Source organism: Stegostoma tigrinum, chromosome 23, assembly GCF_030684315.1.
Source record: "Stegostoma tigrinum isolate sSteTig4 chromosome 23, sSteTig4.hap1, whole genome shotgun sequence".
Classification (NCBI taxonomy): Eukaryota; Metazoa; Chordata; class Chondrichthyes; order Orectolobiformes; family Stegostomatidae; genus Stegostoma; species Stegostoma tigrinum.
In genome coordinates this window covers 42361771-42375178 of record NC_081376.1, presented here as the reverse complement: position 1 = coordinate 42375178, position 13408 = coordinate 42361771, and the positions used below count along the sequence as shown (strand labels likewise).

Here is a 13408-nt window from a genome sequence, read left to right as displayed (position 1 = left end):
AAAGGGACCTAAGGGGGCAGCTCTTTCACACAGAGGGTGGTGCGTGTATGGAATGAGCTGCCAGAGGAAGTGGTGCAGGCTGGTACAATTACAACATTTAAAAGGTATCTGGATGGGTATATGAAAAGGATGGGTTTGGAGAAATAAGGGCCAAATGTTGGCAAATGGGACGAGATTTATTTAGATATTTGGTCAGCATGGACAAGTTGGACCGAAGGATTTGTTGCCATGCTGTATATCTCTAAAGGTAAGGTAATGCATTTTGGAAGGCAAAATGCAGGAATGATAAGTATACAGTAAATGGCAGAACCATGAGAAACACTAACAGAGGGAGTCAAGTGTACAGGTCCACAGCTCCCTGAAAGTGGCAACACAAGTGGATAAGGTAGTCCAGAAGGGATATGATAATGATTACCTTCATCAGCAGGGCTCAGAGTACAAAATCTGGCAAGTCCTGTTACAGAGATAATGGGAACTGCAGATGCTGGAGAATTCCAAGATAATAAAATGTGAGGCTGGATGAACACAGCAGGCCAAGCAGCATCTCAGGAGCACAAAAGCTGACGTTTCGGTAGGCCCGAAACGTCAGCTTTTGTGCTCCTGAGATGCTGCTTGGCCTGCTGTGTTCATCCAGCCTCACAAGTCCTGTTATAGCTGTATATACCTTTAGGGAGGTGACATTTGGAATATTAAGCACAGTTCTGGTTGCCACACTACCAGAAGGACATGGATGCTTTGTAGAGGGCACAGAAAAGGCTCACCAGAATGTTGCCAGGTTTGGACAGAATTAGCTTTGAGGAGAGATTGGACAGATCTGGTTTGTTTTCACTTGAATATGGGAGATGGGTAGACACCTCAAGTAAGTTCACAGAATTATGAGAGGCATGGATCGAATACATCGTCAGAGTCTTTTTCCCAGGGTAGAAATATCAATTACCAAGTAACATAGATTTAAGGGCAAGGGGGAAAGTTTAAAGGAGAGATGAAGGACAAGTTTTTTTTTTGCACAGAGGGTGTTAAGTGCCTGGAATGTGCTGCCAAAGGAAGTGGTAGAAGCAATGTTTAAGGTGCATCTTGACAGATACAGGAATAGGCAGGGGACAGAGGGAAATGGACCGTGTCAAGGCAAAAGGCTTTTAGTTTAGCATGGTGTCCTGTATTGGCACAGGCTTGGTGGGTCAAAGGACCTTTTCCTGTGCTGTACTGTTCTTTGTTCGAACAGCAGTCTGGAGTCATTAACTGAGGAGATGGCTGCACAGCGGTCATGATAATGCTGTGATGATAACATCTAATCAGCATTAAGCCTGTTTCAATAGTCAGTTATGAAATGAATTCCTTTCTCAAAGAATAGCAGCAGGTATGAAATAGTCATGACACATCAAGTGCTACAATTGCAACATTATCAACTTTAGAATTTTTGGTAGTCCGCACTAATATAGTTCCCACCAAATACAAATATACAGTGGATCTTACAGTATCAAGGGTGCAGAGTGAATGAGAAAGGTTGAATGAATACTTGTACATGATGCAAGGATGGTTGGGGCAAGTGGGTGGGGTTTGTGGAAGGGGGTGTAGGTTGAGGGGATGGGGGGGGAGGAAGAGGAGGATATAGAGACAGACTGAAACAGGTAGACAGGAGCATAAAACCTCATCTCACTAGCCTCCCTCAAGTTAAAGTTGAAATATTGAAGGGGGTGGTGGAGGTGGGGGGTGGTGGGGAGGTTCCCCATCTTACGTGCTCCATCCAATAGCCAGAAAACTCCTTTTGTTAAAGTCTGAATTTATATATTTTTCTGCAATGAGCACTAGGATGGTGTAGCACAAACTGTTCCAGTTGTGATCAACACATAACAACTGTGACCTAAGATAATAAGTTGTTCTGGGATAATGCGAACTGCAGATGCTGGAGAATCCGAGATAACAAAGTGTGTGGCTGGATGAACACAGCAGGCCAAGCAGCATCTTAGGAGCACAAAAGCTGACGTTTCGGGCCTAGACCCTTCAGCTGAAGGCCTGCTGTGTTCATCCAGCACCACACTTTAATAAGTTGTTCTGCTGGGTATCACACGAAAAGCATAAAACAATGATCACTGATGAGAGTGGTTTGACGAGCATTCCTTTAACTTGATTGTTCATGCCTTCTATAATCAAAATGATAATGATGTTAAGATTAATAAGAAGCTGAAATTACCAGTGTCTTTCACATGCAGATATTCTACATCCCCTTCCCACTGGCTATCTTCACCCATCTCAATTGTTGATACTCCTGTGAGCGTTCCACCAGTAGCTGGACTGTTTCCATGTTTAGCAGTTTCAGTATGCTCCTTTGATATGGATGTGCCTTCTGCTTCTGCAGCTGCAGTCGCAGACTCCTGCGCAGAGTTCGCTGCTGTACTGACCAAAGGTGCAGACACAGCTGCTTCCTCTAACTTTTTCCGAAGAGGATGCCCATACACAATGTACCAAAGGAACGTGTGAACAAGGCGCAGCCGAGGCATTTTGGGAAGGAAGCCAAGTGAACGCCCGAGCCCAGGAACTGACAGATACAAAGATTTTTAAAATTACCAGGTGAAAACGTAAGTGGCATGTATTTTTGAAGATCCTTATCTTCAGGCAGAATCATTACAATTTATCAAACAGCTACAGCATCATGCAGCGGGGAATAAATAACAAGAAGATGTACAAGTGTAAAGCATTATTAAATTAAAAGAAAATAGGTAGACTAAAGCTAAGTGTGCTTTGTGCAATTTTGAGTTCCTATTATACAATATTAAATGCACAAGAGTAACATAGGCCTTAGGAGCAGGAGTTGGACTGTCATGCCTGTTCTACCATTCAAACTGACAACAATTGATCTGATGTTAGTCTCAATTCCAACTTCCTATCTGCCCCCATTACCTGTGACCCTTTTGTCTATCAAAAATGATGAATTAATTCAATGAGCCATTTGGGAAAGAGGATTCCATGCCAAAAATGAACCTCAGGGAGAAAAATTTTTTCCTCATCTCAGCTTTAAAAGGAAGACGTCTTCTTTTTAAACTGCATCCTCTCCTTCTAGTCCCTTCCACAGGATGCAATGAAAAGTCTTCAAAAATACAAATTCTTTGGATCAGAGCAGAAAAAAACTTGAAGGAGATTCAACTGAGGATTTGTAGTAGTAAACTGGGAAAGATCACTTCATTATTTGTGAGTCAGTAATGGGGAGTCATCAATTTAAAATTTAAGACTGTGGGGAGACAGACTTTAGCAATTACTTTCTGTAGAGGTTTGTAGGCTCATGAACACCATTTTCTATAAACAAAAATCCCACTGGAACATCAGGCTAAATACTTGTAATGTAGAAAGATAGAGAAGAACAGAACAGAGCTGTAGGTTTAGTTTTAAATTGGTCGAATTAAGTATCTTCAGTATCCTTTCCTGCAAACAAGATTTAAATTTATTCTGCAACAAAGAAAATAACTGTGATAGCTCTCTAAATACTCATGCAGGTTTTTTTTTACCTATAAGAGGATGGTAATTCTTCAGAGGGGTGACACCCATTTTCTCATCAGTTTTACTTGTGGTGCATTTGTTGGTGGTCTCTGCATTCCTGTTTTGCTCAGAGCCACATGATGCAATCACTGAAGCACTTTCTCTTGCTTGTTTCTCCTTTTCTTTCTGGGCATGGAGTTGCAACATTTTCATTCTGTAAAGCAAAAAGGAGCTTATAACCCCAACGCAAATAGGGCACCATGACCCATCTGCACACATACTGTCACACCACATCACACTTTCTGCCCATGTCAGCTTCAATTTGTCAGTTTCATTTCAGTGAGAAAGAAAGGTAAACTGGCTACCCACTGATTAAAAGCAAAATACTGCAAATGCTGGAAATCTGAAACAAACACAGAATGTTAGGAGAAACTGGGCGGCACATTACTTCAGTGGTTAGCAGACTGCAGCCTCACAGCATCGGGGACCCGGGTTCGATTCCAGTCTCGGGCAACTGTCTGTGCGGAGTTTGCACATTCTCCCTGTGTGTGCGTGGGCTTCCTCCGGGTGCTCCAGTTTCCTCCCACAGTCCAAAGATGTGCAGGCTAGGTGGATTGGCCATGCTAAATTGCCCAGAGTGTTCAGGAATGTGGGGGTTATAAGGGGATGGTTTTGAATGGGATGCTCCAAAGGGCGGTGTGGGCTTGTTGGGCCGAACAGCCTGTTTCCATACTGTAGGGAATCTAATCTAATCTAAATAGATTTGAAAGCATCTGTGGAAAGACAAAACAGTTAATGCCTTGCAATTAGTATGACTCTTGTTCACAACTCCAGAAGCTCCAGCGGTTGCTACATATACATGGGTTGTATGATCACCCCCAAGCATGCTACGAAGACAAAATCTGATGCTCAGAGAGCTGAGACTTACTGCACGTATATTAATCGATAATCTGTCCAATTTACAATGACAGTGAAGTACACTTGCTGCTGGTAACATCGCTCATGTAATAATGGAGAACTTAATCTTCATTCATGCCTCACTTACTGATTCAGACTTGGAGTTTTGGATGGTTTCAACCAATGATAATTCAACTAGATAGGCAAGTACTTCAACCCATGTTTAACAGAACAGAGTGTCATTAGCGAAGTTAAGGAGTAAAGTGCAAGAAACTAAGCAGAAAATTGAGAACAAGGCCTTGCCATTTTGGAGAAACATAGCATTTGTCTCCTTCTCTGACTCTTCCCCATCCCCCTTCCCAACCCCCCAACCCCCAACTCTTAATGTCTTGGATAATCAACATATGAGAGATGGCATTTATTTAACAACAACCACCTGATCTTGACTGAATAAGCAGAAGATGTTTGCTTTACCAGTGACAAAAATGACCATCTCTGGAAATGGCAGATTTACTATCTAGAATATGGTGCCAAGAATGTCAAACCTTGACTGGTGTCCCTACTGTGCTAAATTATGAAGTTTAGTAACAATGTCACTTCTCTTCTGCTTCAATACATTACTTTTTTTATGTATTCCACCCGAGAAATACCTCAGGGCTTTTTTCCCCCCCCCTAAAAAGGAATATGTAAAATCAAGCTGCTGTTCTCTCCCATCAATTCTCATGCATTGTACAATGGCAACCTCCTTAAAGAAATTGGAAGTAGCAGTTATGATCAGTGGTTATTAAGAATGCACAACCCCAAGCAATGCAGAAATTGTAGCTGGTATAAAATAACCCAAGAGATACTGACCTGTGCACGGTGTAAGAGCTGGAGATCCTAAATCGAACCTGTTCAATTGCACTAGTTACGAGTGGATCATTAGGAAGCACAGATGGATGAGCCACAAACTCCACCTAGATAGCACAGAAACACAGAGAAATTTTACTATGATGCACACTACAGCGTAGGGAAATATTATCTTTGAAAGTGAAGCTACTGTACAAAGATCCTTAATGGATTCCTTTATTTAAGACATAAAACATTCACTTTCATTCATTAATATCAATATAAAGTGATTTGCTAAAGTTTGGCAAGGTCTTCAAATTACAGTGTACGCGGGAAGAAAAGATTAGTTTCCATGTGAACCTTTTTGCTGATGCCATCTTGTATAACTGTGGTACGAAAGAGTCGGAGCAGTCCCTCCTGTGACAACTTTTGGACCATTCTTACTATAGATTTCTTACAGCACCTGGTAGCAACACCGTCTTGCTTCTCTTCCTCCATGATCATCTTCTGCAGCCTGGAGAAGAAACAAAATAACATTTTTCTACGAGTAAAATCCACTTTTTACTAGCTGCCTACACTATTAAGTTGTCTGAAAGAAACATGGGCTTAGTAGTTAAATGCCAAACTTACTCAAATATATTTCAATGCAAGCTTGCTAAACTAATTCTAGTGCTATTTTTGAACGATCTTTGCCTCCCCTCCCCATACCCCACTCTTAATTGCGTCCAGTGTGATTAATTTCAGTTCGGACAAGTAAATACATCAAGGGCTGTTTTAAGGTTGCAGGTATAATCAAATTGCTCTTGCTATCGAGGAAGAGTCACAGAGACGGGTGTGTCTAGGGAAAGGAAGAAATTGAAAAAATATAGTACAATTTTCAGATCAAAAGAAGCAAATGAATTCTGAAAGCAGCTCATCCAGATTCAAAAGAATGTGAAGTTAAAGATCCATTGACAACATAATTTTTTTCCTCCCAATAACAAGTTTTTTTTACAACACAGCAATATGGTACATCATGGTTTGTCTCATTTATTCACTTAATAGTGATTTATCTGTGCTAGCAACTGTTACATTGTGTGACATAAGCAGAAACATAGTAAAGCATTCAGGTGGACTTTATATCATGCTGTGTCCAATCCAGCTCAAACAAAGGCTGTGTTTCCAAAACAAAAGTAATATTGAATCATCGGTATACAGAGTTTTAAATATATTGCAATTCTAAAAATAAACGACATTTTAATATTTTTGATACTTGCTTCTCATTACTTTAGTGAAACAGTTGTTTGGTAAAGTTTTAGCAGATTTAGAGATTCATATGTTGATATCATGCAATAAAACTTACGAAAATAGACTTTCAATCAGTTTCAAATTCCGCACAGCTTCTAGAATCATATTCTGTCGTTTTAGCATGCGAAAAGTTTCATGAGGCTTCTTAAACTGGGTCTCCTTACATGATTTCCTTTTCTTTCCAAGTTCCTTCTCCTGAGAAAAGGAATGTAACAATGATTAGCATGAATGACAATAAATGACACCTAAGCTTAGGATGCTGAGGCCAACAGAATGGCAAGTTCAAACATACCCTTCATACACACTGCTGGTTTGAAAATCTCCTAACTGCATAATGTGTTTTTTTTGCTTCAGTTTTCAATGTAACAGGATCATCAATTAATAGAACAGGTAATCAGCAAAACTGATTCCATTCTGCTGCATTTACAATGTGCTGGGCCCCACATTGTTACCTTAAACACTGTAATAAACTGAGCATAATGTGGGTCCATGTGATTACACTGAGAAACAAGATAATGCTGAAGCCTGAACTGTTCTGAAAGCTATTTGCATACCTTTGTTTTTTCAACCTTAACTTCTTCAATAACAACATCCTCTTCACTTAGACTGTTTACTGTTTGAGCACAAGAGGTACAGCTGGGATTCTCCTCTGAGGAGTTCAACTGAATATCCATTTGCTGCAATTCTGTGGAAGACTCTTCAACATTTTTGGCTACATTCTGGGAAGCCATCCCAGCAGCTGTTTTTAGTAAACCAGATAATTTCCTACCTGCAAGAAACAAAAATTATTCTAAAAAGTTACCATTTAAATCTTGGCATATTAAAAAAAATTCATACAATTGAGCTTTTTTCTCAGTGAGGAATATTTCACAAACTATAAACAAAGATTTAAGCAATTATGAAAATGTACCCCTAATGTGAAATAAAATGGAACATCAAATACCTTAAACACAATTGTCCTTATTTCCTACAGCGCTTTCAAATACAAATGAAAAGGGTGTATTCCAAATGGGGAGAACACTGTTCACTTAAGTTACACTAGCTTTATGAGCATTCTCCATTTCAGTACACATGATCGCCACCCTCTGGGACTGAAGCCCCATTAAACTGGAGATGATAGCATATACAAGGTGATACAAGAAAACACAGCATAAAGGAAATCATTGCACTGATCAACTAGAAGGAACTGAATTGTATGGGGCGTATTCATTTTTGAACTGGAAGAATGAGAAAAACACTTTTGGTCAGATGGATGTTTGCAACATGCAATGACTCATGTGATAATGGACAAGAGACTTCAGATTAGTTTGTCTAAATGCAAAGAACATATTTGCTCTGAGGGAATACAAATTTTAGAATCATTGAATCTCTACAGTGTGGAAGCAGGCCATTCAGCCCATAAAGTCCATACCAATGCTCTGAAGAGCATCCCATTCAAACCCACTCCCCTACCCTATCCCTGCAAGTAAAAGAAATTGAAAACTGAGTAGAAATACATAGGTTGGCACATTACCCTTGGAGAGAAAGATCTCCAATATGTGATTTTAAATCTTAGTATACATTGGATTAAATGATTCCCAGAGAGAGAACCAATTTTTGTTCATCCTGTGACTTGAAATAGTTTGGAATAGCAAAACATCAAGCAATTTAAGATATAAAGGCTTACAACTCTTACCAAAAATCCTAGCCAAGCAAAAGATTTTGTTGCAATATAAATAAATAATTCTCTATGAAGTACAAAAAAAAATCACGATTCACTGACCTTTGCCCAATTTTGACCTGCGACCTTTTCTCAGTTTGAACTTTCTTAATAGTGCACTTTTAATTAATTTCTTTCCTTTGTATACTTTCTGAGAGGTAGTACATTTCTTGCCTCTGTGCTCCGAATGAGAAGACTGTTTGCCCTGCACAGGAACTAGTGGTTGCTTTTGCTCATGATTTGCCTTTGACGAGTCTTCTGTTAAAACCTGCAGCACATCTTCCTTCTCTGGCAAGTCTGGTGCTACAGCTTGCTGGGAATCAGGTTCTGGTTCTGCATGATGAAGGGGCAGGAAACTAGTTGTCGCTAATCGCTCACTCCTGGCCTTTTCCTTTTCAAATTGCTTGCTCAGTTCACTTTGCTTCACAAATGTCTTAGCCACGTATTTAGTTGTGCGCTGACGACCTTCGTCCTCCATGAAACCCTGTTATAGAAAGCCCACATGCACTTAGAATCAGGAAATACATCAACGGTCCGTTCTCTTGTACCTGCACTTCTAACAATTTCGACTCCGAAATTTTTGGGAGTTGAGTGGGCAAGACAACAATTTCTTCCAAAGGGGCTCGAGGGGATGAAGTGAAACCTAGTGAAAATGGAGTTCCACGCCATTTGCTGTGACCTATTAACTATCAGTGCGAAGTTTTCCACAGGATGGAGAAAAGATGAAAGATTTCCCCACTTCAATAGTAAGCAGCCAAGTTTACTCGGGACTGCCAACTATTATCTCCTTGGTGAAACTTTAACAGAAGCTCCAAACCTTTCCTAGCCGAAGAAATCAACCCGAGGGGATCAATATCATTAGTGTGCAGGAGTCAGGTTTGGTCGAAGCGACGAACTTGCTGTCAAAATACTCTCTGGCCTATAAGGGTCTGTGGGCACCTCAGGTATAACAGCTGTGCTCCACTGCTCCTGCTGGGAGAGTGGTTGGAGGAGATCGAGAAGATTATGCTGAACAATGTTCCTTCACGACAGCGTAGCAACTGGGAAGGTCTGTGAACGTCAGCCAATGGTTTCTGCCACCGGAACCACTGACATGCAGGGAACTTGAAGACCCACACAGTGGGAAACATATTACAGCCAATGTTGTTGCCAAGCTGCATCAAGTTTCATTTAAGTAAACAGAATCCTGGTTCGACACTGCGCTGAGAAAATAGATGCACTGGAATTTCAAAGCCTTTACATTCAAAATACACCAAAAAACCATGAAAGCATTCTATTGCAAGAACTAACCTATCCATTTAGACACTAGTTTTCAGGACAAACTAGAACAAAATGGAAAATGCACTTCTTCAGATACAGCAGCAAATTTGGCCATGTTGAAGAGTTTAGCTAGTTCAATCAGCAGTAGCCTTATGTACTGCAGACCTACCTTGGCCTGGATCATAGAATCTACGACAGGATTGACTCAGTCTCAATCCTCACTACAAAAATGCGTCATCAAATCAATGCCGAAGAGAGACCACCTCCAGCATCCAATAGACTTCATTGCTTTTTAAATTTTAGTAAGATTCCATTAACACCCTACCAACTACTGGTGTTAAGGTTTAATGTGGTTATGTGTATATGGTCATTTAGTTATTTTAAATTTATATCAGACCATCCAAATTAAAACATATAGTAGTAAGAAAAGAGGAGAAAACAAAATACTGTGAAGAGAGGAATTGAGGGTATAGGTGGTAGAGAAAGTGGACTGGAAACATGTAGCTACAGTTCCATCTTTTAGTAATAAACACCGTCTAATGATTAGGATTGATAAAAACCCATTTCCATGCTTTACCGTAATAACTTTGTATCTTTCCAGCAGGCGGCACAACATCCGACCTTCAAGTTTGCCAACATTCAACGCCAACCGAATTTCAGTCTGTGAAATTCCTTTGGTGCCTCTTCTTTCAACTAGAAATGCCAAGCAAACAAAGATACTTTTCAAAAGAAAGAAGTTTAAAATGTCATCAAGCCACTGTGTCTTCATAGGGTGCTACAATAGTGACTACACTTAAAAGAAGTCACCATGAAGAGCTTTGATTTTCCAAATATAAAAAGGCCACTTCCTTCAACCATATGATAACACTGTCCAACTGCAGGACTGCTCCTTCAATATTCCAAAACTTATTGGCTGCAAATTCAACTGTGGTGCCCTTTTTCCAATAATACCATTTCAGGGAACATTGGAGCTTTCCAGGTAGCCACCAATCAAAATAAAGACCTTGCTGTCCACTTTATAGTCATCTATTAGTCGTTTGTTCTCTTGGCCCAGATTTTTCCAGTTTTACTTATCACCAACATTTATCACCAATAAACCAGTGAAACTGATTGCACATACTTAGAATAATGTCAGGATCCATAAGCTGTTGTCAGCAATGCTGCTATTCCACAGAAGGCACAGCATGCAGACCCCTCAGAATCAAGTCCCTAGCAATCAGCAAACTGATGAAAATTGTCAGTCTCACTTTGTAAAACTATGAAAAAAAATCAGTGTCAATGAGCCAGAATGTGATTTTTAAACAAGTTAATTATTAAGTTAAACACTCTCTCATTAGACTTGAAAATCCATTTCATATTTGGTGTAATGTAAAAATTTCTTCATTGCATTAAACAAAAATGGCATTCTAATGTATCTTTTAAGCTCCTGTCAAATAACTCATTTCATAGTCGGAAATTTTAAAATGTCAGATAATGAGACATTTAAATTTTCTGGCTTGCTGTCCTAGAGAATACTGCAGTGTAATTCGATACTTACTCTGCTTGTTGACATCATAGCTGCCAGATGCCTGGAGACTTCCACATAACAGGGAGGCTTACAATATTAGATAACAAGGTGTAGAGCTCGTTGAAAGCAGCAGGCCAAGCAACATCAGAGCAGCAGGAAAGCTGATGTCTCTGAATAAGGGTCCAGACCTGAAACGTCAGCTTTCCTGCTGCTGTGATGCTGCTTGGCCTGCTGTGTTCATCCAGCTCTACACCTTGTTATCTCAGATTCTCCAGCATCAGCAGTTCCTACTATCTCTAAATCAGGCTTACAATATTGATAGGTAGAGGGCGAAACCAATGCCAGGGATTGCTAGATCTTTGTAGGTAGCTTTCTTCAAAGTCCATCAGACATGGAAGAGAAGTAGGCCATCCGCCCATTAAATCTGGTCCATAATTAAACAAGTTCATAGCTGATCTGAAAATTCTTAACTCCACTTTCCAGCCTTTTCCTCATACCCCTCAATGCTTTTACAGATTAAAAAATTGTCCATTGCGTTGCTGAATACAATTAAACAGCCAAGCCTCATCAGCTCTTTACAATAAAGAATTCTGCAGATTCACTGCTCCACGTAAAAATTCCTCCTCATTTTGAAGAGGTGACAAAGAATATTGATAAAGGCAGAGTGGTAGGCATTGTTTATATAGACTGCAGCAAGGTGTTTGACAAGGCTCCACATGGTAGACTGGTCAGCAAATTTAGTTTACATGGAATCCAGGGGGAATTAGCCAAATAGATACAAAATTGGTTTGAAGGTAGGAGACGAGACGGTGGTGGTAGAGAGTTCTTTCTCGGACTGGAGGCCTATGACCAGTGCTGCTCGGTCCACTGCTTTTTTGTCGCGTGTAGAAATGATTTGGATGTGAATATAGGAGGTATGGTTAGTACATTTGCAGATGACAGCAAAATTGGTGGTAGAGTGGACAGTGAAGAAGGTTATCTCAGAGTATAATAGGACCTTGATCAGATGGGCTAATGGGTTGAGTAGTGGCAGATGGAGTTTAATTTAGATAAACATGAGGTGTTGCATTTTGGTAAGGTAAACCAGGACAGGACCACTTAAATAGTAGGATCCTGGGAAGTACTGCCAAACAAAGAGAGCTAGGGGTGTGTGTGCATAGTTCCCTGAAAGTGGAGTTGCAGGTAGATAGGGTGGTGAAGAAAGCATTTGGCATGGTTGGTCAATGCACTGTGTTTGTGGCTGTAGAGGGCATTGGTTAGGCCTCTTTTCGAATACTGCATGCAATTCTGGTCTCCCTGCTACAGGAAAGATATTGTTAAACTTGTAAGGGTTCAGAAAAGGTTTACAAGAATGTTGCCAGGATTGGAAGATTTGAGCTATAGGAGATGTTGAACAGACTGGGGCTATTTTCCCTGTAGCATTGGAGGTTGAGGGGTGGCCTTATAGGAGCTAATAAAATCATAAGGGGCATTGACAGGGTGAATAGCCAAAGCCTTTTTCTAAGGTTAGGGGAGTCCAAAACAAGAGGGCATAGGTTTAACGTGAGGGGGAAAAAATTTAAAATGGATCCGAGGAGTAATTTTTCCATGGAGAGGGTGATGCATGTAAGGAATGAGCTGCCACAGGTGGTGGTAGAAGCTGGTAAAACTACAACATCTAAAAGGTATCTGCATGGGTAAATGGAATAGGAAGGGCTCAGAGGGATAATTGCTAAATGCTGGAGAATGGGACTAGATCAGCTTAGGATATCTAGTCGGCATAGATGAGTTGGACCAAAGGGGCTGTATAACTGTTTTCAATGGGTGACCAGTTACTCCAAGATTATACCCTCTGGTCCGAGGCTCTCCCACAAGGGAAAACAACCTTGCAGCATCTAGCCTGTTAAGTGCCCCCAAGAATCTTCTGCTTCATTAAAGTCACCTTTTATTCTTCTAAACACCAGGGAGTACAGGCACAACCTGCTTGACCTCTCCTCATAAGAAAGCCCCTCCCTGTCTGGAACTGACCTAGTGAACCACTCTCGACTGCTCTCGATGCCAGTACGTATTTCCTTAAAGGGGAGGTGCAGTAGTAAAGCCTCTAACGGATGAGCAGTCCAGAACCCCAGGCTAATGTTATGGAGACAATCGATTTGAATCGCTTCACAGCACCACGGTAAGATGTGAATTCAATAAAATTCTGAATTAAAAGCTAGCTTAAAGGCAACTGTAACTGCAGTCAATTGTCATAAAACATAGTTCACTAACTAACTATTCATAACTAGCTTCATGAATGCTTTTTGGAAATGAAGATAATACTGTATCAACTGCTTTCCCTTTTTCTATTCTGCTCAAAATTCTAAGAGGTTTGTCAGGCATGACTTGCCCCTTCACAAAGCCATGCTGACTCTGCTTGATTACATTATGCAATTTATGTAAACAGCCTTAATTTTGCCTATTTTGTACCAATTTGTCCCCCT

At 40.5% G+C, this 13408-nt stretch overlaps 1 protein-coding gene across 3 annotated transcripts in view; it reads right to left on the bottom strand.

The window, feature by feature from the left end:
- Positions 1-13408, bottom strand: part of LOC125462445 (general transcription factor 3C polypeptide 1-like) — a 72946-nt gene that overhangs the window by 44035 nt on the left and 15503 nt on the right. For 2 of the 3 annotated variants that reach the window (XM_059654114.1, XM_059654115.1), the window contains exons 8-15: positions 10020-10135; positions 8246-8666; positions 7038-7252; positions 6539-6678; positions 5557-5710; positions 5221-5324; positions 3501-3685; positions 2192-2536 (exon numbers count right to left, since the gene is read on the bottom strand). In XM_059654114.1, the coding sequence (XP_059510097.1) occupies positions 2192-2536; positions 3501-3685; positions 5221-5324; positions 5557-5710; positions 6539-6678; positions 7038-7252; positions 8246-8666; positions 10020-10135 (1680 nt within the window). The remainder of the gene's footprint in view (positions 1-2191; positions 2537-3500; positions 3686-5220; positions 5325-5556; positions 5711-6538; positions 6679-7037; positions 7253-8245; positions 8667-10019; positions 10136-13408) is intronic. The other variant, XM_059654116.1, reaches the window with a different exon arrangement.